We start from the raw sequence: 27,618 nt of genomic DNA, 5'->3' as shown, positions 1-27,618 counted from the left end.
GGCCACAAGTCCCTGGCAAGATCCTAAAACAGTAGTACATGCTGCTTATCCTAGAAATAAACAGTGGATTTTCCCAAGTCCGTCTTAATAATGGTTGATGGACTTTTCTTTTTGAAAATTAGCCAAACATTTTTTTAAACCCTGCTAAGCTAACTGCTTTTATCACATTCTCTGGCAACAGAGTATAATTACACATTAACCCCCCCCCCCTTCCCTTGTACAAAGCTGCATTAGGCATTCTTATCGCTGGCCACAGCGGTATTAGCTCTGACACTCTTATGAGCGTCGGAGCTAATACCGCCACAACTGGCAATAAAAAAGCCTAACGTGGCTTCATAAAAGGGGGGAGGTAAGTGAAGAAATATTTTCTCCGATTTGTTTAAATTTACTACTTAGCAGCTTCACCGCATACCCCCTAGTTCTAGTATTTTTGGAAAGAGGAAACAAGGGATTCACATCTACCCCTTTCCACTCCACTCGGTATTTTTACAGACCTCTATCGTATCTCCCCTGCACCGTCTCTTCTCCAGGCTGAGGAGCACTAGCCGCCTCAGCCTTTCCTCACAGGGAAGTCGTCTCATCCCCCTTTTTTTCAATTTTCATCTCCCTTCTCTGTACCTTTTCTTCTTTTCCTTCAGCAGTGCGGGCAGATGCTATGCACCGTCTGCTCCTTTCCACTGTGGCATCAGTCACCGTGGGCACAGCTATTGTTTTCCCTTGTCCCCATTCTCAGAGGTGCATAATATCATAGGGAGAGAGGTGGATTGATGGGAAAGGAGGTAGTCCCAGTTCAAAAAAGAAGCAATGAAGTCATGGAATAAATGAGATCATATATTCTCTGGCCAAAAGCTTGAGTGGAGCAAATAAGCCAGGCTAACCCTGAAGCGTTACACCAGTGCTGATCTATGGGGCAGCCCTTGTGAACCATTTCTAACCCTGAATGCACAGCTTTTAATTTGTATATCTCTCCTAACCCCCCCTCCCCATCACCCTAAATTCCTGCAGTATGTTTGCCTGAGCCCTGGTTCTCAAACTCTTTGAAGCTTACTGCTTTCCCCTTTCCTATTGGTGTTTTCCCTTACTCGTTTTCTTTACTATTTTTAACTTGTATTTCTTTTCCTATTCCTTTCCTTTTGTATCATATGTTTTGTCCTGTCCGTCATATTTAAATAGTCCATTTCCTTTTGATTATTGTAATACAATATTTTAACATTTTGTACATTGCTTAGAATTTTGAATAAGCAATTAATCAAATACAGAATAAACTTGCCTACCACCAAATTCCACAGAATTGATCTCTAGAATACTAATAAATTAAGACCTGAATTGCATTACTTCCAGCTCCATAAATTAAATTCTGTCTACCCTTGCAAGGCTTATATGGCATTCCCTTCCAGAACATGCAGCCATCAGTATGCTCTCACCCTTTGTCTTTTTTTCTTTTTTTTTTTAAATAATTTCTATATATGGCTATCAGCACACATACCACAATATGAGGCAAGCAAAAAAAATAGGTCAAAAAAGGAATACAATTAATAATTATTCAAATATAATTATAATTAACAGAAGACACCCAGATCCTTTCCTTTCTGTGGTATGAAATGGGGAGGGGGCACAGGAATCGAAAGTGAGATAAAAAGATTAACAGGAAGTGTCAGGAGAGCAGGACATCATAGCTACACATTAGTGGTTAGAGCTGAAGTCTCAGCACCCTGAGGTTGCAGGTTCAAGCCCAGTTCTGCAACTTGTGACCTTGGGCAAGCCACTTAATCCCCCCCCCCCCCCCCATTGCCCCAGGTACATAAGATGGATTGTGAGCCCACCAGGACAGATAGGGAAAAATGCTTGAGTAACTGAATAAATTCACATAAACTGTTCTGAGCTCTCCTGGGAGAACAGTATAGAAAATTGAATAAATAAATAGTGTGACAAGTTTCATCCTCTGATAAGCAGAGCTGATATTGTGACATCATAATGCCTCTTCCACCAATAAGAGCCAACCTCATCAGTGATGTCATAATGGCTTGATTGTCCTATACTTGGCTCCCTTTTACTACATTTTGATTTCTAGAGTGGTGCAGTGGTTAACGCTACAGCCTCAGCTCCCTGATGTTCTGGGTTCAAACCCACACTGTTCCTTGTGACCCTGGGTGTCACTTAATCCCCCCATTACCCCAACTACTTTAGATAGCTTGTGAGCCCACCGGGACAGACGGAAAATGCTTGAGTACCTGAATAAATTTGTGTAAACCGTTCTAAGCTCTCCTGGGAGAATGGTATGGAAAACTGAATAAATAAATAGTGTGAATAGTTTCAGCCTCTAATAGCCAGAGCTGGTATTATGACATCATAATGCCTCATTCTACCAATACTTAAGAGCCAACCTCATCAGTGATGTCACAATGGCTTGACTGTCCTGTACTTGGCTCACTTTTACTACATTTTGATTTCTAGAGTGGCGCAGTGGTTAAAGCTACAGCCTCAGCCCCCAGAGGTTGTGGGTTCAAACCCATGCTACTCCTTGTGACTCTGGGCAAGTCACTTAATCCCCCAGTTGCCCCTGGTGCATTAGTCAGATTGTGAGCCCACCAGGACAGATAAGGAATACCTGAATATAAACCACTTAAGTACAAGTGGTGTATAAAAAATATTAGAGAACAATAAAAGAAGAGACAAAGCCTCGAACTAATGTGAAGAGAACAGGCACTGGAGATGTCACAGCCAACTGATGGTCACGAGTCTTTTATTTGAAGATAAGCAATTGAAATATGTAAAAACTAGGATCCTTTGCCGAAACTTGGATCCTAGTGGGGATTTGTTTGTTTTTATATATATTTTAATTGCTTATCTTCAAATAAAACTCGGGACATTCAGTTGGCTGTAACATGTCCAGTGCCTCTTTTTGTTGTTCTCTGTATACATAATACTAAAAATAAATAAATATAAGGACACCTACATTCAGGTGCCAAAAGATCCCTATTTGGAACCTATTCTCAACAGGAGAGTAGGCTCCTACTTTCTTTTTTAGTCTAACAGGGCACAAACGTGTACATATTTTAGGCACAAGCACTTACACGCAGATGTGTGCTCACACCTATCCCCCGCCTAGAGCGTTAAACGCTGCTCCAATGCTCATAGAATTCCTATGAGTGCTGAAATAGCGTCGGAGAATTTAGTGCCCCAGGCCGTGGTAGAAACCTTTACTGTGGCTTAGTAAAAAAGGGCCCTAGATTGTTAAAGAAACAGCAAAATTTTATATTATTCTATAGTATAATTTAAGGGGTTGATTTTCAATGGGTGGAGGGGAGAAGGGGGATGGGAAGAGAGGAGGGTGTGTTGGGAGGTACTTTATCATCTTTGTATTGTGATGATAATTGATTGTTGATTTCTTTGAATTTATATATCTACATTGTATTAACTGAGTTGAGATGATATTCTTTGAAAGATTTTTGTTATGTATATTTTATTTTTAAAACTCAATAAAAATGATTGAACATTAAGGGGTTGATTTTCAAAGTAATTTAACCAGCTAGGAGAGGCTCCTGGCTAGAGAGTTGCGCGGGGACAGAAATCCCACTCATCCCCGCTAGGATCCTCTCTGTCCCCGCCAGGATCCTCTCCGTACCCACCCATCCCCGCAAGGAATTACCTCCATCCCTGCCCGTCCCCATAAAAAGCAGCAATTACTTCTGACAGGATCATCAATTCCACAGTTTCTTTTGTGCTTGCGCTACTGTTTTCCTTGTGGAATCTCTTTGGTGGAACCCTTTTTTTGTTTTCTGTTCAGGTAATTAACTTATAAACCCCCTCTTTTACTAAGGTTGACGTGTCCATTATATTATATGGACGAACCCTGCTTCCAAAACCTTCCATTCCCGTGGGAGTCCTGTTGGCTAGAGGGGGGTCCCCGTGGGAGTCCCGTGGGCCAGAGGGGGGGGGTCCCCGTGGGAGTCCCGTAGGTTAGGGGGGATTCCCAGGGGACCCCCGCGGGACCCGTGGGATTCCCGTGATCCCCATCGTGCAGACCTCTACTCCTGGCTGGTTAAATCACCTATGGTTAAGCCACTCTAGCAGCACTAAACTGGTTAGTGCTGCTGGATATTAGCACTAACCGCTAAGCCAGGGGTGTCCAATGTCGGTCCTCGAGGGCCGCAGTCCAGTCGGGTTTTCAGGATTTCCCCAATGAATATGCATTGAAAGCAGTGCATGCAAATAGATCTCATGCATATTCATTGGGGAAATCCTGAAAACCCGACTGGACTGCGGCCCTCGAGGACCGACATTGGACACCCCTGCGCTAAGCGATAACTGGCTATTTTTTTTGGAGGGCAGAATTATCACTTACGCGGTTAAGTGCTGATATTAACCACCTAAGTTTACTGGACAAATTGAACAGCATAAAAGTCAGTTCTATCTGTGTCCATTTTCACATAGTCCGTTAAATTCTGAATATCGCTCTTAACCTGATGCGGGACTGACGGCCTTACAAACTTGAATATTCAGCCACAGTGCCCAGACATGGCCCGGCATTGAATATTCAGGCATAACACCAGTAGGGGGGGGGGTTTAAAAAAAACCGCTGACCACCTCTGGATGAATATTTCCCCCTAAGTGCCTTACTGTGTCCCACCTATAACCTGCTCATAATCTGCCCAGCGTTCGCTTATATTCAAACTACATTCCATCGCATTCTGCCACCATTTCATAGACTAGCACATAAGCAGAATATTGTATTTCCACACATATAATGTGGGAATTCTGGTCATTTACTCAGGTTCTTGGTGCCTCTTCGGAGAATTACCGCTTTACTACAGGTGATAGAAAATTGTCATTCTGCTTCTCTTGTTCGTTGTGATGACCTCTGACCTTTGATTATATTCCTCTGGAGCATCACGTTTCCTTTTCATACCTTTTCCCAAGTTCATGGGTTGTGGCCCGTTTTTAGTTGACATATTCTTGACATAGGTTGTTCACGAACTAGTCCTGCCTGGAATAGACTACCAAATGGCTTCCAAAATCAAACATTTATGAACTACAGCAGTGTTCTTCAACCTTTTTCACCCGTGGACCGGCAGAAAAAAAATAATTATTTTGTGGACCGGCAAATTACTAGGACTAAAATTTAAAAACCCCGTTTCCGCCCCATCTCTGCGAGCTCGGTCCCCACAAATCATCTGATCCCATCCACAAAAGCCTCAGTTATGATTTTATATTGAATGTATTTTATTAAAGTATAAAAAGAAACAGTATTCTATACAATTGTCATTTTATAAATACAAATAATACAGAGCAAGGATCAACAAAACCCCTGTCTCCCCTCCCCTTCACATATATCCCCTCTACTATCAAGAAAACTGAACAAGCCAAATTATTACAGAATGCTACACAGAAATATCATGCTAACAGAATACTGCAGTCACACATGACAGGAATAGTTTTAGGGGAGTGCAACTAGGGCAACTGCCCCCTGGTCAGAGAGCGCCCTAAGCCAGCTGGAAGCTAAAGAAGCACTGCCTGGGTTTTGCAGTCCCCAGTTATGTCTAACGCCAGCTCTAGCAGGATATATATTTCAAATCTGATATATTCTAATCACAAAATAGAAATAAAATTATTTTTTTCTACCTTTTGTCGTCTCTGGTTTCTGCTTTCAATCTTCTTTTCACTCTCGTCCTTCCAGCGCCTGCCCTCTCTGTCTCTTCAATCCAGCATCTGCCCCTTCCATTCACTGTCTGTCCTCTTCCCCTTCCATATGGTATCTGTCTTCTTTCTATGCCCCTCTCCCCCTCTCCCCTTTCCATCCAGCTTGTGCCCCCTCTCTCCTTTTTACATGATTCATTCCAGCTTCACTGCTCTCTTCATTTTTATCTCTCCTACACCAGATCTATCATCGTTGTCCCTCTTTGCTTATTTTTCTGCTGACCCCTTCCTATCATCAGTCTCTCTACTTTCTCATGCCTGTGTCTCCCCTTCCCCTCCTCTAATCTCTCTGCCAGCTGTTTCCTTCCTTTTTTCATTCTCCCTTCCCTCCTCCTCCTGTCCAGCAGTAACTCTCTTCCTTTCCTCTCCTCCCAGCAGCATCTCTCCTTCTCCCTCTCCAGTAGCAGCTGTCCCTTTTTTTTCCCTTGCCCACAAGCTTCCCTCCAGGTCCAGTAACAGCTGTCCCTTTTTTTCCCTTGCCCAGCAGCTTCCCAGACTCCTATCCCTCCTCCCCTCCCAGCAGCATCTTTCCTTCTCCCTGTTCAGTAGCAGCTTCCCAGACTCCAATAGTGGCTTTCTCCCCTCCAAGCAGCTCTCCTTACTTCCCAGCGCAGCGATTCAGGAAGGCAGTCTCGGGTCCTTTGTTGGGTTGCGCCACCTCTGAGGAAAGAGGAAGTTGCATCATCAGAGGCAGCCGCGACTCAGCAAAAGCTCCGAGGCTGCCTTCGTGAATCGCTGCGCTGGGAAGTAAAGGAGAGCTGCATAGAGGGGAGAAAGCCACTGTCGGAGGCTCCCCAAGATCTCTCCGGCCCAGCGCAGACTTCAGCTGTTGATCTTGCTGGCCCTGCGCGGACCGGCAGGAAATTGAAGGGAGTCAATCTTGCCGGCCTTGCGCGGACCGGCAAAAATTTCCTGCGGACCGACACCGGTCTGCGGACCAGCGGTTGAAGAACTGTGAACTACAGTCTATACTAGTTAAGTACCTCTTCAGATACGTCCTGTAATCAGTCAGCCGGTGCCAGCACCTTTTCTCCTCGCCAACATCTCGTGGCACGCCCGGAATCTCACCACGGCACACTTGTGTGCCACAGCACACAGTTTGCAATAAACTGCTTTAAGGAGAGAAGGAAGAATCAGACTATGAATAAACACAGCCACTAATCCTCAAGCCTTGCATTGAAGAACGCTGGTGTAGAAGGACTGAGGTTGAGAGAGACACTAAAGAATGACAGTCTCTGGTATCCAGAGCAAATATTGTGATGTCATAATACCTCATTCCACCAATGCCCAAGAACCAAACTCATCAGTGATGTCACAATGGCTTCATTATCCTATACTTGGCTCAAATAAGAATCAGAGTATGAATGGACACAACCACCGACCCTCAAGCCTTGCATTGAAGAATGCTGCTGTAGAAGGACTGAGGTTGAGATAGACACTAACTAAAGAAGACAGAGCTGATATTGTGATGTCATAAATGTCATAAATGCAAGAAAAAGACTATGAATGAGCACAGCCACTGACCCTCAAGCCTTGCATTGAAGAACGCTGGTGTAGAAGGACTGAGGTTGAGAGAGACACTAAAGAATGACAGTCTCTGGTATCCAGAGCAGATATTGTGATGTCATAATGCCTCATTCCACCAATGCCCAAGAACCAAACTCATCAGTGATGTCACAATGGCTTCATTATCCTATACTTGGTTCATATAAGAATCAGAGTATGAATGGGCCCAGCCACTGACCCTCAAGCCTTGCATTAAAGAATGCTGGTGTAGAAGGACTGAGGTTGAAATAGACACTATAGAAAGACATGGGATGGTTTCCCATAGGGATGGAGATGGTGACAAATTCTGTCACCGTGTCATTCTGCAGCAACCAGACTAGAAGTAGTGAGAAGGTATAGATATAATCATATTTCCCCAGTGTTTGAAGGATTTCATTGGCTCCCAGTTATCTTTATCTTCGTATATAGAATTCCAAAGTATTTGAGATAATCATATTGAGGAATTCAGAAGGTGTAGTTAGTTTCATTAACCCAACAATGTTGCAATCTTAATGTACAATAGTCGTCAATTAAAAACAATTTATGGTTCTTGTTGCAGTTATCTGGGTCTTGCCTCATCTGGTCAGGTAGAACCGACGTTTCAGCCATCATGCTGTGGCTTTCTTCAGGGTATGCTGTGAGGTGTGCAGTTTGGCTTTACATATATATAGTAGGTCCTCAACCCAATTGGTTGGGGCTTGAGGTGAATGACGCAGGAAAGTCTGTTGGTCAAAAAACTGAATTTTGATGGGAAAGTCCATTGATCACAAATTTGAATTTTGGTGGGAAATTCAGTTTGTCTTTTTTTCCACAGAATGGGAAATTTACTGCCGAGTTTAAAGGTGTCTTCCCCTTGAAGCTGGGTTATATGCTCTCTTAGACTTCCGCAGCTAGTATCATGCTTGTTTGCAGTTTTGCGGGTCTCACCGCATCTGGTCAGGTAGAACCGACGTTTCAGCCATCAAGCTGTGACTTTCCTGCCTCATTTGCCTCAAGCCCCAACCAATCGGATTTGAGGACCCACTACATTTAAAGACAAACTGCAGACCTCGCAGCATACCCTGAAGAAAGCCACAGCATGGTGGCTGAAACGTTAGATGCGGTGAGACCCAGGAAAATACAACAAGCATAATACTAGCTGCAGAAGCCTAAAAGAACAATTTATGGTCCATCCTGTTGCCATTCAGGTTTTGAGTTATCTGTCCAGCCCAATTCACCCAACTCTAGCCTTGAGCTGACCCCCCTGCAAGCATTCAAGAGTCCAAGATCGGAAGAACATTACATACATTTTTAAAATTTGGTTATTTTTATAAGATTTTATAAGATTTACAATAATTATCCAAGGATCAACTGACAACAGAGAAGGGGCGGGACCGCGGCAGAGGAAGCAGCCCAGAGAAGGGGCGGGACCACAGCAGAGAAAGCAGCGCAGGGCTCACTGGCATCGCGAACCCACGGTAGACTGCTTCTCCACCGCAAACGGTGCAGAGGGACTGGGGGATGAATCGGACATTGGGGGAGGGTGTGAGTGGTCCTTCAGGGTGGGGGGGCCAGCGGTCCTTCGGGGTGGGGCATCAGGCTTTCAGGGTGGGGCGGGCCTTCAAGTGGGGGGACAGGACTTCAAGGGCAGGTTGGCGAGAGGAGAGTCGGGGCGGCAAGCAGCATGCGCGGTATACCCGTGTGCGTGCTATATGTCAATTTATTTACATAAATGTTGTTTTCCCGCGCGCTATACCAGTGTGCACGTTATATGCGTGAAAGTACGGTAGTCATTGAAAATTGTAACCAAAGAAAAACAAAATTCCAAGCGAAATAACGACTATCCTATTTTTACATTTTTTAATTGGTTCTGTAGAATGCTTGCAAACCATTTTAAGATTGAATTGATGGCCTGCTGAAAGGTTTGCTGATCTTTGACTTTGTTCAGCTCTTACGTTTTCTGCCTGCATTTTACCATACTTTGTGAATGGTCCTTTATTTCTGTGAAAGGGAAAACATTAAAATGATACAGGCATGCTGTGTTCCCCGCATTCATGAGCACTGTAGATCAATGTGCATGTAACAAAGGAACAAAAGTGTCCTCTATTCTGTTTATTGTCCCGTTAACAAAGAGACAGACATACAAGAACTTTATATAAAATCAATCTAATCTAATTTCCATCTTATATACCAGATCATTCCAGCAAGGACTCGAGCCGGTTAACAAAGTTTAAAAGAATATAATATAAAACAATAATGAAGGTAATAGAAAAATTTTCAATAAATTAGATCAATCCTCAGTTAAGAATCTCTGAAAGAGATAAGTTTTCAGATTTTTCCTAAAAAGTGATAGAGATAATGACGTTCTGATAATCGAGGGAAGATCGTTCCAAACTTTGACCAAGGAATAGGATACCTGAAAAACATACTAGGCTCACAAATGGTTTTCTGTAGTTCTATTTAATAAACCCTCATCCTGGATTACCCAGATAAAGAGTTTTTCCATCAAATGGCTGCTTGAACCAAGATCACATGTGAAAAAGATCCCGACAGGTTGAGGTTGTTCCGCAAAATAGGACTCTTGAGCACTTGGAGGATGATTAAAAAGTGCTGTTTTATGGGGGCAGGTCCTCATTCATTAAGATGGCCTCCATTGCATTTCATATGATAGTACCACACTTTCCCAGCAGCCAGTGAAGGGAGAGGATTGATATAAATATCTGATTTCCCAACAGTGGAGACAGTACTTTATAATGGCAGAAAACAACTACTAAATCATAACTGTTATGCAAATGTTTGGCCTGGCCAAATTTCTCTACGCCTAGACGTATTGATAGGCGGGATATCCAATAAATGATAAACTTGAAACTTGGCAGCTAACCCAACCTACTTGGTCTTCTGCGACTTGAGAGGGGACGCAAGGCAGGGATAGCGTAGCCTGACCTTTCCTTCATCTCCTCCTTCCATTATCATCCCAGTTGTCACAATGGTAGTCCTTGGATTGCAGATGAATCAAGGCATGATCATCTCATTAAGAACATAAGAACTTCCACATTGTGTCAGACCGAAGGTCAATCAAGCCCAGCATCCTGTTTTCAACAGTGGCCAAGTACCCAGAAGGATTACGTAGAGTAGAGGCATTTCTTATTGCCTACACCAAGGGATAGGCAGTGGCTATTTTAAGTTTACAGGACTAATGATGAAGAGTTGTGAATTTCGTCATTCAGACATTTGTCTTCTGTGTTGAAGCAAGTGATTGGCAACCCAGCTGCTGACTTCCGTCAGTCACAAGATGCTTGAAAGTATTGTTTAGTATCAGACTAAGCGTAGTGGTAGCTTCTTAACTGTGCGCTTGAAACCACTGGTAGGTTATGTTTATTTCTACATTCTGAGATAAATTATTTAGAAAATCAAAGAGTAACTAAAGATACCAAGACTTCAGTTTAATGCAGAGGAAGTATGCAGAGATGAAGCTTTTACAACTAAACCAAAAATTTGTTGAAATTGCAACACTGAAAGCAAATTAGTTTGGTGGTTTTCCGTTTCCCATATGGGTTTGGTGCCTATTCAGGGTAAGGGTGGTTTCCTGAAACTTTTTTTTAAACATGAGACAGAAGTTCTGGAGTAAAGACTTGAGGCTCTCCTGATTTCCCCTCTCCCGTTTTTCTTCTCTCTACTGATGTGAAAGTTCGCATGCCAGCTTTGTAGTACAGAGCGAGCGTCATTGAAAAAGAGAAGGAGCGAGAGAGGCCTTTCTTGATGGGCAAATTTGTTACTGCCATTCAATGACTTGTTTTGTGGAAGAGCAAGCTAGATGTAGTCAATGGCGACTATCTATCATCCTGATCTCTTTATACCCTACCTCATTCCACAAAAGTAAAGTTTGTCTGACTCCTCCCCCATCATTTTCCTATCCATACTGTCATCAAACTTCAAGGGGGACCCGATTTAATGCCTAGTGATGGACAACATTTCTTTGGGTAGCGTGACATCTCATTTTGAGAGAAGTGATGCGCCTTTAAATTTTCTTCTGCTTGCTTACCTCCTAGAGTAAACTAAACAACTTATCTTGTCAAACTGATTGAATTAATTCTCTTATTTGTTAAAGGGGGGGGAGCATTACATCATGAATACTGTACCTCAATTATATTGTAACGATTTTGCTGGTTACCAGGTGGGGTGGCAGTTGAAAAATTTGGTGAATGCACTGCGAGAGGACCCGAGCGGTGTTATCTTAACTTTGAAAAAGCGACCTCAGAGCATGCTAACCTCAGCGCCAGCTTTACTGAAAAATATGAGATGGAAACCTCTTGCTCTGCAGGTAATAAGTCTTAATCATAAGTCATGCACCATCATCCTAGCCATAGATACTGTAACCTTCGTCATGCTTTGTTTCATCTCCACAACATATGGACTAACCCCTTTTTTCTATGCTTTTGAAGAGTGTTGTGAGCTGATCTTAGCCTTGCACCCCTTCCACAGCTTACCTTCCGTGATGCTTTTGTGATAAATCCATCGGTTGACTCCGTGAAACAGAATGCAGGCAGTAATCCGTATTTTCCTTGACGTTAACTGGACATAAATAGAGGGCATGACCATTTTTTTGCATTTTCCATTCTATAGATGATCCATCCAAATAAGAGAAGTGCATGATCCAGCGGGCACGCCTCGCCGACTCAGAATTTTACAGGAAGAAATGGGATGGTCTTTTCATGTAATGTTGAGGAAGGAAGGGGTTGAGGAGATCAGTGTGAAGGTTATGCTTTAAAATAGATGTGGTAAGAGGAGGCAGTGTTTACAGTAAAATAGCAATCCACTGCCATTGAGCTAACAAAAGTTGAGATCCGTTATCTATCTATATGGACTTTCAGTTGAGGACGGCCTGGGGAGGGCTTCGATGACTGGGATGGTTAAGACGGGCTGGAGTGAGCTTTGACAGAGACTCCAGTAGATGGAACCTAAGCACACTACTGGGCAGAGCTCTGGGTTTCTGGCCCAGAAATATCTAAGAAAAAGGACCATGTAGACTAAATAATTAATTTATGGAGCGTGTATGGTTGGGCAGACTTGATGGACCACCCGGGTCTTGATCTGCTGTCATGTACTATGTGACTATAGTTTGCGAAATTTTAACGACTCAAAAATTTTACAGAATTGCATGACTTTAAGATGATTATTGTGATGCAGTTACAGGTCTTCCAGTGTATTCATATCTGCAAATTTTAAGTCACTAGCAAATGGATGCATTTAAAGATGAATGAGAAAACCAGCCTCATATATAGATAAATAGACTTATTAAAGGAAAGCAAATTGTATCTTCTAATAAGAATCATTGTGCACCCTTGAAATATTGCTGTAAAATTTATTATAATTATAGAGGCCATTCTGGAAAATTGATCTAGAAAATAAAGTATTCTTTAAAGCAGCAGGCAAGGTGAGGGCAAGGGTAAGAAATAGGGAAATTACCCTAGACCCGCATGCCACAGGGGGTCTCAGCCTACCTCAAGGAGTTCTCTTCCCAGTTTATGCCCTGGGCCCCTGCATGTCTAAAATCCCTAGGTAAGGGTTGCTACCTTTTCCAGAGAGAGCAATTGGATATATTCTTTTCTCTTCATTTATTCTTCCCTCCCTCAAATTCTGAAAGATTCTCCTCCGCAAATCTCTCTCTTCACCACCTCCTCATCGGTGTTTCCTCTTGAGCTGTGCAGGAGGCCTCCAACCTCATTCCTGCTCAATTGAGGGGGTGGGGGGGAATGCTTCACTATCATGTTTTCATTCACCAGGGCAACGGCAAGTCCTCTGGAGTTCTTCAGAAGTTTCTTATCCCTTGCTTTTTTTTTTTTTTTTTTTAAATATCTTTATTGTCAATTGCAAAGGGAACATATAACCAGAGGGGAAACATAGAGAAGTTATCCTTTGCTATTGAAAATGTGATACTGAAACACGATTGCTGCTGGCAGGAATGTAGATGGAGGAATGCTGTTATAGCTTAGAATGAGCATTGCTCCTCAATCCCAGTCCACTTCTTGCCTGACTCTGTTCTCCATTGGCCAGCCTCTGTAATTTGAATGCTTAGGGTTGATAGGTTTCAAGAGTCCATAAGGAACAGAAGGAATGGAAGTAATCTAAGGAAACGCTTTTTTACAGAGCGGGCGGTAGATGCGTGGAACGGTGATGAAGACAGAGACTGTGTCTGAATTCAAGAAAGCCTGGGATAGTCACGTGGGATCTCTTAGAGCAGGGGTGTCCAACCTTTTGGTTTCCCTGGGCCGCATTGGCCGAAAAAAAGGTTTCTGGGGCTGCACAAATGCGCAAATGCTGCACCAAGAAAGAGGAGGAAGCCGGCAAGATGGTAAACACCCGGGGGCAGCAGAGGAAGACACTGCATCGGCCTCGACTGGGGCCACACAAAATACTTCACGGGCCACATGCGGCACTCGGGCCGCAGATTGGACACCCCTGTCTTAAAGAGAGGAAGACATAATGCTTACTGCAGATGGGCAGACTGTATGGGCCATTTGGCCTTTATCTGCCATCATGTTTCTATAACCATAAAGCTCTATGACCTCACAATGTAGGTGTAAAGAGCCTTAGCCTATAGGAAGAAGAGATGCAAATGTTAAGAGCCTTAGCCAATAGTGAGAGGAGGAGATAGTGAATGCTATGGATAGGCCATTTGGCCTTTATCTGCCATCATGTGTCTATGTTTCTATAACCATCAAGTTCTATGACCTCACAATGCAGGTGTAAAGAGCCTTAGCCTATAGGAAGAAGAGATGCAAATATTAAGAGCCTTAGCCAATAGAGAGAGGAGGAGATAGTGGATGCTCTGGATGGGCCATTTGGCCTTTATCTGCCATCATGTGTCTATGTTTCTAAGTTGGTGAACCCTAAGACAAAGGCCCTGATTCTATAAAGTCCTCCTAAAGTCTATACTTCTGGTTCAAACTGAAGTGGAATCGGTGAAGACTCCTTTTCTTGTGTAGGACTAATAAATCTGATGTCACTTTCAACACATTCTTATCAATCTACAGTACCCTGTTATCAAGAGATTTGTTTTATTGTGGGGGGGGGGGGTTAACTAGTGGTAGGGGTAATATGACTTGAATAATTTACTATATTTGGGGAAACTCCTTTCAGTTCACAGGTAGAATGAATGTAACTAGAAAAAAAAATGCTTCTTAATAACCATAAATTACTGTTCATGAACAATGAATGTTAAAATAATTGAACACTTTTGTAAGTGTCTCAAAGTGAGCAATGCTGAGGAAACATTAATTACGCCAAAAATTCACCAGACTCAAGCAATGATGAAATAAATATTCAGTGAGGAAGTCTTCTTAGAGCAGAGAATAAATGTCATTAGCAGTGAATGGGTAAGTGTGCTACTAATTACATATTAGCGTCGCACAAATAAAGCAGGAATTTAACGTTATCAGGGGAACGGAAGGAACCATGTTAGAACGCATCAATGACTGAATCAATTTGAGGACAACTAGTGAAAAGAAGGCCCTAATTTGATGCCTGACTAGGTTGTGGAGATGTTGACCTAATATACTGGTCAGTGCAACCCCCACTCAAAATAACTTAAGCGGTGCTCCTCTTACTGGCTTTTTAGGAGGACAGAATAATGCAATGGCCTGAAAACCAGGGTTTGATTCCCGTTCAAGCTCCTTGTGACTCTGAGAAGGTCACTTAACTAGTCACTGCTCCAGCTACAAAATACATAAGAACATATGAATGGCCTTACTGGGTCAGACCAATTGTCCATCAAGCCCAGCAGCCTGTTCTCACAGTTTCCAGTCCCTAGTACCTGGCCAAAATCTAAGGAGTAGCAACATTCCAGAATCTCAAAGAGTAACAAAAGATTCTAGAACAGACATGGGCAAACCAAGGCCCGAGGGCCATATCCGGCTCGTTTAGTTTTTTAATCCAGCTCGCCAACCATCCGAACCCCGCTGACCGCGAGTCCAATATACCTCCCTCTGGAGCAGCATCAGCTGGCAGCACTCTAAACAGGCTGCTTCTCGGCCTTCTTTCGACAGGGAATTCCTTCTGCTGCATCACTGATGATGTCATCAGTAACGCGGCACAAGGAAGGCCCCGATGAAAGAAGGCCACGAAGCAGCCTGTTTAGAGTACTGTCAGGCCGACGCTGCTCTGGAGGGCGGTATGTAGGGCTCGCGGTCGGCGGGGTTTGGAAGGGATAGGATGGAAGGTCAGCAAGGGTTCGGCTGCGTGGAGGGGGTGGGTGCTCAAGGGTTCTGCTGCACAAGGGATGGGAGGGAGGGAGGGAAGGATGGAATCTTGGCAAGGGTTCTGCTGCACGAGGGATGGGAGGGAGGGAAGGCTGCACAAAGGATGGGAGGGAGGGAAGGATAGAAGCTGGGCAAGGGTTCTGCAGCACAGGGGGATGGGAGGGATGGAGGAATAGAAAGATGCTCTTGGTCCGGCCCCTCTGTCAAATTGAAGAACCCATTGTGGCCCACGAGTCAAAAAGTTTGCCCACCCCTGTTCTAGAACACCAAAGAGTATCAAGATTCTATGCAGAATCTCAAAGAATAGCAAGATTCTAGAACTCCAAATAGTAGCAACATTCCATGCTACCAATACAGGGCAAGCAGTGGCTTCCCCTGTGTCTTTCTCAATAACAGACAATGGACTTTTCCTCCAGGAACTTGTCCAAACCCTTCTTAAAACCAGCTACACTATCCGCACTTACCACAACCTCTGGCAATGCGTTCCAGAGCTTAACTATTCTCTGAGTGAAAAATATTTCCTCTTATTGGATAAATATTGATAGTGATATTTAGGTAACTTTATTCTTTATTTGTATTGTATATTAGGATATATTATGATATTATTATATGCAGGAAAATGAAATTCTCTCTCTCTCTCTCTCTCTCTCTCATCATCATAACCTCACAATAGTATTAGAAAATACTCTCATGACCACCACCACCACCACCATAGCAACACTTCTGAATCCTGACTGTATTATTTCTATTCATCAAAACAACCTATCACTATCTACTATTTGCTTTCAATTTCTCCTGGAAATGTCCAGACTAACAATTGTAACTTGACACATTCTTGATTCTATGTACTGCAATGCTACTGGAAATGTCCAGTCTTCTAATTTGTAATCCGCTTAGAACCGCAAGGCACAAGCGGAATAGAAATCACTAATGTAATATAATGTAATGTAATTAATTGGTTTATTCCTGCTGCAAAGTGGTTATATCGTTCTGCAAGACTGTATTTTAGGGTTACTCAGTTACAAAGTTTTTGTGCATGTTTGAGGGCATGATTTTTATTACCACATGCCTCCACATGCATGTTTCTTTGTTCTTTGATCATACTTGCATATATCATTATCTCCATGCATGATATAAGACCTGTATTTTCCTTTGTTGTCTGTTTCGATGTATTAAAATTTTCAATAAACAGATTTATTAAAAAACAGAAAAAAAGAATCTCCTGTAACAGTCTCAAAAAGTGAGTAGTGTCTTGCAAAAAAGATGCTTTTCTCGCCAATGGTTGAATTCTTTGAATCCAAATCTTTAATTCATAATGACATCCAGTAAACAATTGTTTTTTTTCTTAATGTGCGGATAATTAAGCAACATGGGAGATTACATATTTCTGATGGAAATAATGGTATTAAGCAGGATATATGGGGGGCCATAATCCAATATGTGTGAGACACCCTTTGTCTGGGATATCTGAAGAAAGACACCAATATATATATATATATATATAAATAAAAGATTAAGCTGAATGAGATAGAAATGCTTTGGAGTTACAGAAAAAAAATATTGCTTGTTTAGCATTACTGGAAAATGATAAAGTTTTTAAATAGATGTTTGCCCCAGCTGTTACTTCCTGTACGATTGGGAAATATATGTGTTCTAGAATAGGGAACAGGTCACTGTGCCCTAAGCCAACACGTTATTACAAGATGTCCAATAAATTGAAATAAATAGTAATCTCAGCTAGTCTAAATGTAAATGCTGCCAGGAGCAAAACTAAATAGTGTGTGATAACTAAGGGGTCCTTTTACAAAGCTGTGCTAACCAATTTAGTGCATGCTAAATGCTAAAGCGCCCATTATATTCTATGGGTGTGTTAGCATTTAGCGTGCACTAAATCGGTTAGCGCACCTTAGTAAAAGGACCCCTAAGTCATTCTGTTGTTGCTAGGGAAAAATTACTAATGAAATAAGACTGACAAGAAATCATGTGATCAATACTAACCAAAAGAACATTGCTAGAGTATGCAGTTTATCGATCTTAATTAAGTAATTGTATTGCAATTGGAAAACGTACTAACTTACGTATGAATAATGATATTTGAAGTGATGTCATAAACCTAAGAAAATGGACTGTCACTCATGGCTTAGGGAAATTCTTGGTTGGTGTTCTACCAGTTAGTAGATCACCAAGAATTCCCAAGGCCTTGATGTTTAAACTACAATTTGTGTGTTATTCCTTTGTCTCCTCCAGAGATGGTAGAAAAAGCTGAGGGGATATGAAACCTGTCCATATAGTTATTCAGAGCAAACATATCCTTATATTGTAAAGAAGTCGCAAAGAACATTCTCTTACATAGTAACATAGTAGATGACGGCAGATGGTCCATCCAGTCTGCCCAACCTGATTCAATTTAAATTTTTTAATTTTTTTCATAGCTATTTCTGGGCAAGAATCCAAAGCTCTACCCGGTACTGTGCTTGGGTTCCAACTGCCAAAATCTCCATCAAAACCGACTCCAGCCCATCTACACCCTCCCAGCCATTGAAGCCATCTCCAGCCCATCCCTCACAAAATGGCCATATACAGTCACAGACTGTGCAAGTCTGCTCAGTACTGGCCTTAGTTCAATATTTACTATCATTTTCTGATTCTAGATCCTCTGTGTTCATCCCACGCTTCTTTGAACTCAGTCACCGTTTTCCTCTCCACCACCTCTCTCGGGAGCGCATTCCAGGCATCCACCACCCTCTCCGTAAAGTAGAATTTCCTAACATTGCCTTTGAATCTACTACCACCCCTCAACCTCAAATTATGTCCTCTGGTATTACCATTTTCCTTTTCACCCCCACCGTCTGAAGATGAGTTTATCTCTTATCCAATTTATTAGAGCTCACAGGACTTACTATTACAGTAAAAGTCTGAGACACAGATTTTGGCAGTCATGCCTTTCTCCAACAAAAGCAGTGCCATAGCTAGAATCATGGTATGTTCTTTCTTTGCATAAAGGTTTTGATGAATATCCTCTTCGTGCATATTGTCAGGGTTGCACCTTAGGTGGAATGCTTACCTATAAACAAATTTACTGTGATGAGGTGGTGAATGATAGAATGGGTCATTTCTCTTGCAGCCCCTGTCAGTGGTGTAATAGCATCATAGCAGGTGCAGATTGGCCACAAATTGTGACTTTGTCAATGTTGGCCACCTGATTTTGTGCCTATGTAACAAAGCTTGGGTTTATATAAGACAATTAGCTACCTTACATGTTGGCACATTTACAAATATCAAATGGTATGAGGGTTTATTCCCTCCGTAACGTGTTAATGCTTCATTTTCCAAACACTAACAGCGTGAAACTTTAAACAGTTGATGTCCTCATTACGCTACTAAACTCCATTGATATGGAGTGCTTTGCCTTCTGATGATTAGGGATTTAGGAAAGAATTAAAAACCTATTTAAAAGGTTTGCATTAGATAAATTGTAATTCATGTATTGTTTTGAATTTCCTAGAGATGGCCTAAAGTTTATTAGGTAATCTGCAGCAAACTGGACAGATAATTGCAGAACACAAATATTTTAATATGATGTAAGCTGAATGTTCCCCGGGTCTGCCGAAATATATATGTTTTCTGTAATCTGAAAAAAATGTGATTTGAATTAGAGAATGATATGGGGGCAAATTTTTCCCCATCCCCGCAGGAACTCAATTTCAGGCTTGTGCAGATGAGGATGGAGCTTAGGCATTGGTGGAATGAGGCATTATGACATCACAATCTGAGCTCTAGAATGTTGCTACGTATGATTTTAAAGTGAGGCTTGTGCAGAGCTTAGACATTGGCGGAATGAGGCATTATGACATCACAATCTGAGCTCTAGAATGTAGCCACTTATGATTTTAAAGTGTTTGAGGTTTGTGCAGATGAGGACAGAGCTTGCAGGAATGGGGCAGGGACAGGAAAAGAACTCGACGGGACAGAAAAATGAGTTCCCTCCGGGACGGGGAAAAATTTGTCCCCGTGTCATTCTCTAATCTGAATGTCTCCAGATATAAGGCCATTTTTGCATTCAGGTGATGTGCATGCTGGAGTCCATGGGGAGTAAATGCTTCAGCGTGAAATGTTTACTAGGATCACAGCAAGATGCATAAGTCAAAGATATATCTTAGCCAATTGAAACAGAAGTACAGGGCATCCATCACTACTGTCTAAGAAATTGCATCGATGTTAGGGTGGAATCAATAGATTGTTTTCATTAGACCTCTGTCATGGATGGGCCACCATCACAAGATGCAGTGGGCTAAGAAAGTCAGGGAGAAGCAAAAAAATGTAAATGTCCACCAAGAAACTTCCACAAAACTGGAAACAGAGCAGAAAACAAAAGAATGTGGGACTGATGATCTTGATAAGAACTTTCATTTGAATAAGGTGCAGAGATTGATAAATTAATTGTTCAATGATGCAAAAAAAAAAAACAAAAAAACAAAACCCAACTTCACAGTATATGAATTGTGGCATAGACCCGACACGGGCCGTGTTTCGGTTGCAAAACAACCTTCTTCCGGGGTCCGGTATTGCTACAAGCCACAAACAGAAAACTTGCCCAAAAAACACAACAAAATACTGTGCACAAACCAGCGTAGTCTACTAATCGACTGCCATAATTCATATACAGTGTTGTTGTTTATTGCAATATTGAACAATTAATTTTGTCAATCTCTGCACCTTATTCAAATAAAAATTCTTATCAAGATCTGCCTTTGCTGAAGCCGTGCTGCTGGTCCTCATCAGACCGTGTCCATCAAGGTGATCAGTGATGCGGTCCTTTATCAGCGCCTCTACCATCTTTCCCGGTACCGAGGTCAGACTCACCGGCCTGTAGTTTTCCAGGTCTCCCCTCGAACCTTTTTTGAAGATCGGCGTAACATTCGCACACCTTTCAGTCTTCTGGAATCTTTCCTGATTTGATCGACAGATTGGCTATTAGTTGAAGCTGTTCAGCTATAGTCCCTTTCAGTTCCTTAATGACCCTCGGAAGGATGCCATCTGGTCCTGGTGATTTATCGCTCTTAAGCCTATCGATCTGCCTGCATACCTCTTTTAGACTGATCGTCAACCCTGTCAGTTTCCCGTCTTCGTTTTCAGCATATAGCCTAATGGGTTCCAGTATAATGTGTAAATCTTCTTCGGTAAATACAGACGCAAAAAATGTGTTCAGTTTGTCGGCGATTGCTTTGTCCTCCTTTAGCACTCCCTTTATTCCATGGTCATGCAATGGTCCCACCGCTTGATTCGCAGGTTGTTTCCCCTTAATATATCGAAAGAACGGCTTGAAGTTTTTCACCTCAATGGCTATTTTTTCTTTGTAGTCTCTTTTGGCCCCTTTTACCGCCTTATGGCACTTGCATTGATGTTATTTGTGCATGTTCCAGTTTTCGTCTGTTTTTGACCTTTTCCATTCCTTAAACGAAGTTTTCTTGTCTCTGATCGCTTCCTTCATCTCTACAGTGAGCCATGCCGGTTCTTTGTTCTTTTTCCACATGGATCCCTTGTTGATACGCGGTATATATAGATTTTGCGCCTCTGTGACTGTGTCCTTAAAAAGGGACCATGCTAGCTCTAGCGTTTTTACAGTGCTTTTCCTCTTCTTAATCTTCTTCCCTACCATGAGTCTCATCCCTTTGTAATTCCCTTTTCGGAAGTTCAGTGCCGTGGCCATCGTTTTGGACCGATGTTTCTCCCCTGCGTCCAGATTGATTATGTTATTTTATGTTAAATTTGTATTATGTCCTTTTACTAAGGTGCGCTAGCGTTTTTAGCGCACACAGCAGATTAGCGCACGTTAACCCCACACTACGTGGCTAGAACTAATGCTGGTGTTAGCGTCTAGCACGCGCAGCATTGTAGCGCACGCTATTCCACGCAGCTTACTAAAAGGAGCCCACAATGATTATTAGTATTATTTCATGTTATTTTTGAGTGTACTATGAAAAATTTAATAAAATATATATATTTTTAAAAATTTAACTGGGTGTTTTACTAAGGTGCGCTATGGTTTTTAGCGCGCGCTAATGCGTGCATGTTATCCTATGGCCGCATTAACATTTAGCACATGCGTTTTAGCGCACCTTTGTAAAAGGAGCCCTAAGTTAGCCACCTACATGGGCTAGATACACCGATTCAGGTGCTTAACTTCTGATGCCATTTATAGAATCTGGGCCAAGGTGCTTCTCTTTAGATCAGTGGTTCCCAACCCTGTCCTGGGGGACCCCCCAACCAGTCGGGTTTTCAAGATATCCCAATTGAATATGCATGAGAGAGATTTGCATATAATGGAAGTGACCGGTATGCGGATCTCTCTCATGCATATTCATTAGGGATATCTTCAAAACCCGACTGGCTGGGGGTCCCCCAGGACAGGGTTGGGAACCTCTGCTTTAGATAAAGAATTATTATTGAAAACCGTTTTTTCTTCTTCAGTTCTCCAAGCTGCAAATAGTATGTTTCGTTTAAATAAGATGTCCGTAATTATTAAGAGTTTCCTTATCAATAGTTGAGAAAATACTATGCATTAGACATGTTTTGCTTTTCGTACAAAAAGCTGTCTCCTACCTATCAATCAATGACCCTTTTTTTGTATTTTTGTTGACCTATTGATTTCCTTGAATAGAACCGATTGTTAGCTAAGCTGTTGTTCATCTGTATAATTCTGTATTCTCCCTTTGTCCGGCAAGAAGCTCGTGAGAGGTGAACTGACATCTGATTGCCAGCGATCGGTCTCATGAAGCTTCTTCATTGCCGGCAATTATTCTTCTGAATAAAGGAAAGCTTAGCTGAGCACTTTGTCTTGAAGTGATAATTAGCCGCCGGAATCCACAGTTGCAAACTGTCAACGTTTTTACTCGCTATTAATCTTAAGATGCCTTCCCCTTCTCCTACGAGATATACTCAGCATATGATACGAATGTGATATAAAAATACGCATACTCGTTCTTGATTTGTCCAGGAAGAGACATCAGAGGAAATCATCTATTATACGTCCTGCCGATCTGATCATCCAAGCCGCTAAATCGTCCATCTTTATGCCACATTTTCATCCAATTTTTCGTCCAAGTCAAAAATGCCTAGAACAAGCCCTGTTGGATCTGGGAGGGGTCTGCAAAGTGATGGACTGAACACCCAGACATGGCACCTAAATAGTGGGGTACCTTACAGGGCACTGCTGTGAACTTCACAAAAAGGGTGCAATGTCATCATCTCACTACAACTCCCTTATAGGTCATGGTGAGCCCCCCCAACCACCTCCAGAATCCCCTAGACCCACTTATCTACCACCCCAATAGCCCTTATGGCTGCAGGAGCCACTTATATGCCAGTATAAAATATATGGGAAGATATCTTCTTCCTTACAGGCCTTACGGCGAAAAGGGGGCATCCGCTGAAAATCAGGGGCGGGAGATTCCATGGTGACACTAGGAAGTACTTCTTCACCGAAAGAGTGGTCGACCGTTGGAATAATCTTCCAATTCAGGTAGTTGAGGCCAGTAACGTGACTGATTTTAAGATCAAATGGGATCAACACGTGGGCTCACTTCAAATAGGAACTTAGAGGGGAGGGTTATTTGAGTGGGCAGACTTGTTGGGCCGTAGGCCCTTTTCTGCCGTCATATTCTATGTTTCTATGTTTCTATGGGGGATATTTGGGGATATATAGGGGAGTGCACATGTTTCAATATCAATGCAGTGATTACAGGTGCTTATGGGCATGCATCCTCCTCTCCATGAGTACCTAACCCACCCCCAAGACGGCTTAAGACGCTTCTGTTCAGCACGACTAGGCTTTTCTATGCCAGGCTGCCAGTTGATGATGTTCTGGAGGCACAATTTTCAAGTTGTGATTAATATTTTTAGGGGGGGGAGGTCGATGATCACTGGCGTAGTGTGTGGGGGTCTGTATTATGTGTTTGTAGTGCTTCTCTGGTCACTTTAGGTGTTTTTTTGTGACTTAGACCATGTTTTAAATGGTCTAAGTCACAACGTCCAAGTTCCATCGATCCTGTGCTGTATAACTTTCGGTTATACATGCTGTACGACTAAGTCTAAGCCGGCCCACGTCCCGCCCAACTCCCGCCCTCGACACTCCTCCTGAAACGCCCCATTTAGCTCTGGTCGTTCAGCGGCACTATGAAGGCCTAGGTCATTTAGAAATACGTCCAAAACCCGTTTTTATTATCAGCACTTGGATTTTGACAATGTCCGTCCAAGTGCCGACTTAGGCCTATTTTTGGATGTTTTTCTCTTTCGAATATGAGCCCCATACTATTTTTCTCACTTTTCTCTGGACCCCCCAGTTGCACCTGATCTATGGCATGACTCTTTTCTCCATTTTAGGAGCAATTTTAAAAAGACTTTTTCATGCATATACTACTACTATTTATTATTTCTATAGCGTTGAGAGGCGTACGCAGCGCTGTACATTCTAGCACACAATAGACAGTCCCTGCTCAGAAGAGCTTACAATCTAATTTAGACAGGACATTTCAGGGTTGGGGAGATTATAGCGGGTCTAGGTATCTGACAGCAGTGAGGGGGAGTTAAGAGTTAAAAGCAGTTTTAAAAAAGTGGGCCTTTAGCTTGGATTTGAACGCTGCCAGGGAGGGAGCAAGAACATATTGATTCAAGGAAGCCTGTTCCAGGCATACGGCACCGCAAGAAAGAAGGGACGGAGTCTGGAGTTGGCAGTGGAAGAGAAGGGTACAGATAAGAGGGGCTTGCCCAATGAGCGGAGATCACGGGGGGGGGGGGTAGCATAGGGGGAGATGAGCGAGGACAGATATCGGGGGCCATTGGAGCGAATGCACTTGTAGGTCAGCAAAAGGAGTTTAAACTGTATTCGGAAATGGATGGGGAGCCAATGAAGTGACTTGAGGAGAAGGGTAATGTGAGAATAGCGGCTCATATGGAATATGAGTTGCGCAGCAGCATTTTGAATGGAATGAAGAGGCGAGAGACGGAGGCACGGGAAGCCCGGCAGAAGTACGTTGCAGCAGTCTAAGCACGAGGTGATGAGAGTGTGGACAAGGGTTTTGGTATATATACGCCTCTTTACGAGGCCTCTTAATTCCCCATGTAAAAATCTGCATTATAAAGGGAAAGGGACTTGTATACCACCTTTTTGTGGTTATACATTCAAAGTGGTATATATATATATATATATACTGGTACTTATTTTGTACCCAGGGCAATGGCGGACAAAGGCCCAGATTCTAAAAATGGCGCTGTTAGGAAGGCGCCAGTAGGTAATTGCAAAAAACAAAAGGAATTGACCCCGAAATATCCACAAAGAAGAAAATCCAGAGAAAACAAAAAAAAACTCTGTGGAATGACGATGTTCCTAAATGGACTTTATTTGAAAGTGTCAAAGTTCCAAAGGTACACTGAAATCATCTACATAAAATAGTTCCATCCACATAAAAATAAATCATCCACATAAAAGCCTTAAAGGACTTAGTCCGATAGGGATACAGGATCCAACACGGTCTGCGTTTCGACAAAAAGTCTTCTTCAGGGGTCCATGGGGGTCCTATAAAGGTGATTACGTGGGAAACAATTGTGTAGTGAGCCGGAAGTGAGACACTGCAGGGACCCCTGAAGAAGACTTTTTGTCGAAACGCGGACCGTGTTGGGTCCTGTATCCCTAGCGGACTAGGTCCTTTAAGGCTTTTATGTGGATGATTTATTTTTATGTGGATGGAATTATTTTTTGTGGATGATTTCAGTGTACCTTTGGAACTTTGACACTTTCAAATAAAGTCCATTTAGGAACATCGTCACTCCACTGAGTTTTTTTGGTTTTCGCCAGTAGGTAATTGACCATGCCGTTAAAAACAAAGGGGTCCTTTTACTAAGGATATAATGGACGCATTAGCTTTTAGCATGCACTAAAACGGTTAGCGCACCTTAGTTAAAGGGCCCCAAAATGAAAAAAGGTGTCTATTCTGTTTTTTTCCCTTATTGTATGTAAACTATCTGCGTGATTCTACGTCGAAGGTATGTGCCGGAAATGTAGGCTTTTAAAAATCCTGGTCTACACTTCCGGCGCCTTCCTTTGACGCAGGCCACGATTCTGAAAACGGCGCCATAATCTGAGTGGCACGTGACTGGCGCCATTTTTTTTTTTCGGGTACCTGCTGATTTCAGCGCCGTTTTTAGAATCCGGGCCTAAGTGACTTGCCCAGGGTCACAAGGAGCAGCGCTGGGATTCGATCCCACAACCTCAGGGTGCTGAGTTAACAGCTGCGACTCTGGGAAGAACCGAACAGGAAAAGGACCTGGGCGTATCAATCGATAGGACCCTGAAGCCGTCGGCACAATGCGCGGTGGCAGCGAAGAATGCAAACAGAATGCTAGGCATGATAAAGAAGGGAATCACGAGTAGATCGGAGAAAGTAATAATGTCGCTTTATAAACCAATGGTCAGATCACACTTGGAGTACTGCGTCCAACATTGGTCTCCATACCTAAAGAAGGATATAAAAATAATCGAGAGGGTGCAGAGACGAGCAACGAAGCTAATAAAGGGCATGGAGAACTTGGAATACGAGGAACGACTCAAGAGACTGGGATTGTTCTCCCTCGAGAAGAGGAGACTGCGAGGAGATATGATCGAGACTTTCAAAATACTGAAAGGAATCGACAAAATAGAGCAGGAAAAAAAATGATTTACAATGTCTAATGTGACATGGACAAGAGGACATGGACAGAAGTTAATGGGGGACAAGTTCAGGACAAATATCAGGAAGTTCTGCTTCACGCAACGAGTTGTGAATACCTGGAATGCTCTCCCAGAGGAGGTTACAATGTCCAATGTAACACGGACAAGAGGACATGGATTGAAGCTAAGGGGGGACAAGTCCAGGACAAATGTCAGGAAGTTCTGCTTCACGCAACGAGTGGTGGACACCTGGAATGCTCTCCCAGAGGAGGTTATTGCGGAATCCACCGTTCTAGGATTTAAGGGTAAGTTAGATGTGCATCTCCTTATGAGTGGCATAAAGTGACATGGGTAACGGTAAGCTAGACATACATCTCCTTATAAGAAGCTTAGAGTGATATGAGGACTAAAACTATGCCAGGGTACACCTGGGCGGGGCCTCCGCGTGTGCGGATCGCCGGACTTGATGGACCTAAGGTCTGTTCCGTAGATAGCCCTACTTATGTTCTTATGTATCAAGCTACAACATTATATAACTTCCGACAAAAATTAAGCCTTTTAAAATGCAGCAATGGAACTTTACATTAAAAGAAGGAAAACATCTCAGAATATCACTGAGGCACTTCAAGAAGGAACAGAATGTTTACAGCTGGATAAATGGTTCTGAAGCAGGTGCAGGTAGTGTTACCAGACGTCCGAACAGAAAATCTGGTAACTCTAGGTGCAGGTAACCCATGAAATGCTACCGTCGGAGGACCAAATGACTGTATATGAACAGTTAAGCTGAGTCCTGAGTTCCTTGAAAGTTTTGTACACAGCTGTGATCATTTCTTGTGTGTGTGACGAATAATTCTTCCGTTATGGTGGAATCAAAATAAACATCGTTGGACGGGATCAAGGTCTAAAAACTCGAGGCTCCTTTTATCAAGCAATAGCGCGTGTTAAACCCCCGGCCAAGCTAGCTGCTGCCGCCTCCTCCTGAGCAGGCGGTAGTTTTTGGCCAGCGCAGGGGTTAGCGCGTGATGAGACGACACCCGCGTTAACCCCGCTAGCGCGGCTTGATAAAAGGAGCCCTAGGTAAATGTCACTAAAAATGTAAAAAAAAAATTAAAAAAAATCCGTAGTTCGAATCCATGCCAGAATATAGCGACCTTGCAAATGCCATACATCCAGCTCATGAAAAATTGTTGCCATGGCAACCCAATAGGAAACCTGAAGGTTTAAAGATGTTGGAATGGCAGCCGGGGGGTTAGGGGTGTGCAGAGATTCTGTCATGCAAAAGAAATCTTAGACAGCAAGCCTCATGGCCTTCTTTAATTACACCCGATAGTTCAACTCTTATCAAAAAAGACCTGGTTTAGAAGTTAGGAGCAAAATGTAAATAAGGTCCACCTGCTCTATTCATTCCTACCTAGAGGAGCTATTAAAGGCATT

General features: G+C 42.8%; 1 protein-coding gene across 6 annotated transcripts in view; it reads left to right on the top strand.

Moving 5' to 3' along the window:
• The window catches only part of CNKSR2 (connector enhancer of kinase suppressor of Ras 2), a 546,461-nt gene that overhangs the window by 283,783 nt on the left and 235,060 nt on the right, over positions 1–27,618 (top strand). For 4 of the 6 annotated variants that reach the window (XM_033948515.1, XM_033948513.1, XM_033948512.1 and 1 more), the window contains exon 9: positions 11,396–11,542. The exons of the other annotated variants lie outside the window; for them this stretch is intronic. In XM_033948515.1, the coding sequence (XP_033804406.1) occupies positions 11,396–11,542 (147 nt within the window). The remainder of the gene's footprint in view (positions 1–11,395; positions 11,543–27,618) is intronic. 6 annotated transcript variants of the gene reach the window in all.

This window comes from Geotrypetes seraphini, chromosome 6 (genome assembly GCF_902459505.1).
Source record: "Geotrypetes seraphini chromosome 6, aGeoSer1.1, whole genome shotgun sequence".
NCBI classification, from domain to species: domain Eukaryota; kingdom Metazoa; phylum Chordata; class Amphibia; order Gymnophiona; family Dermophiidae; genus Geotrypetes; species Geotrypetes seraphini.
Note: the sequence above shows the minus strand (reverse complement) of the source record. Positions and strands in the feature narration are given on the sequence as shown.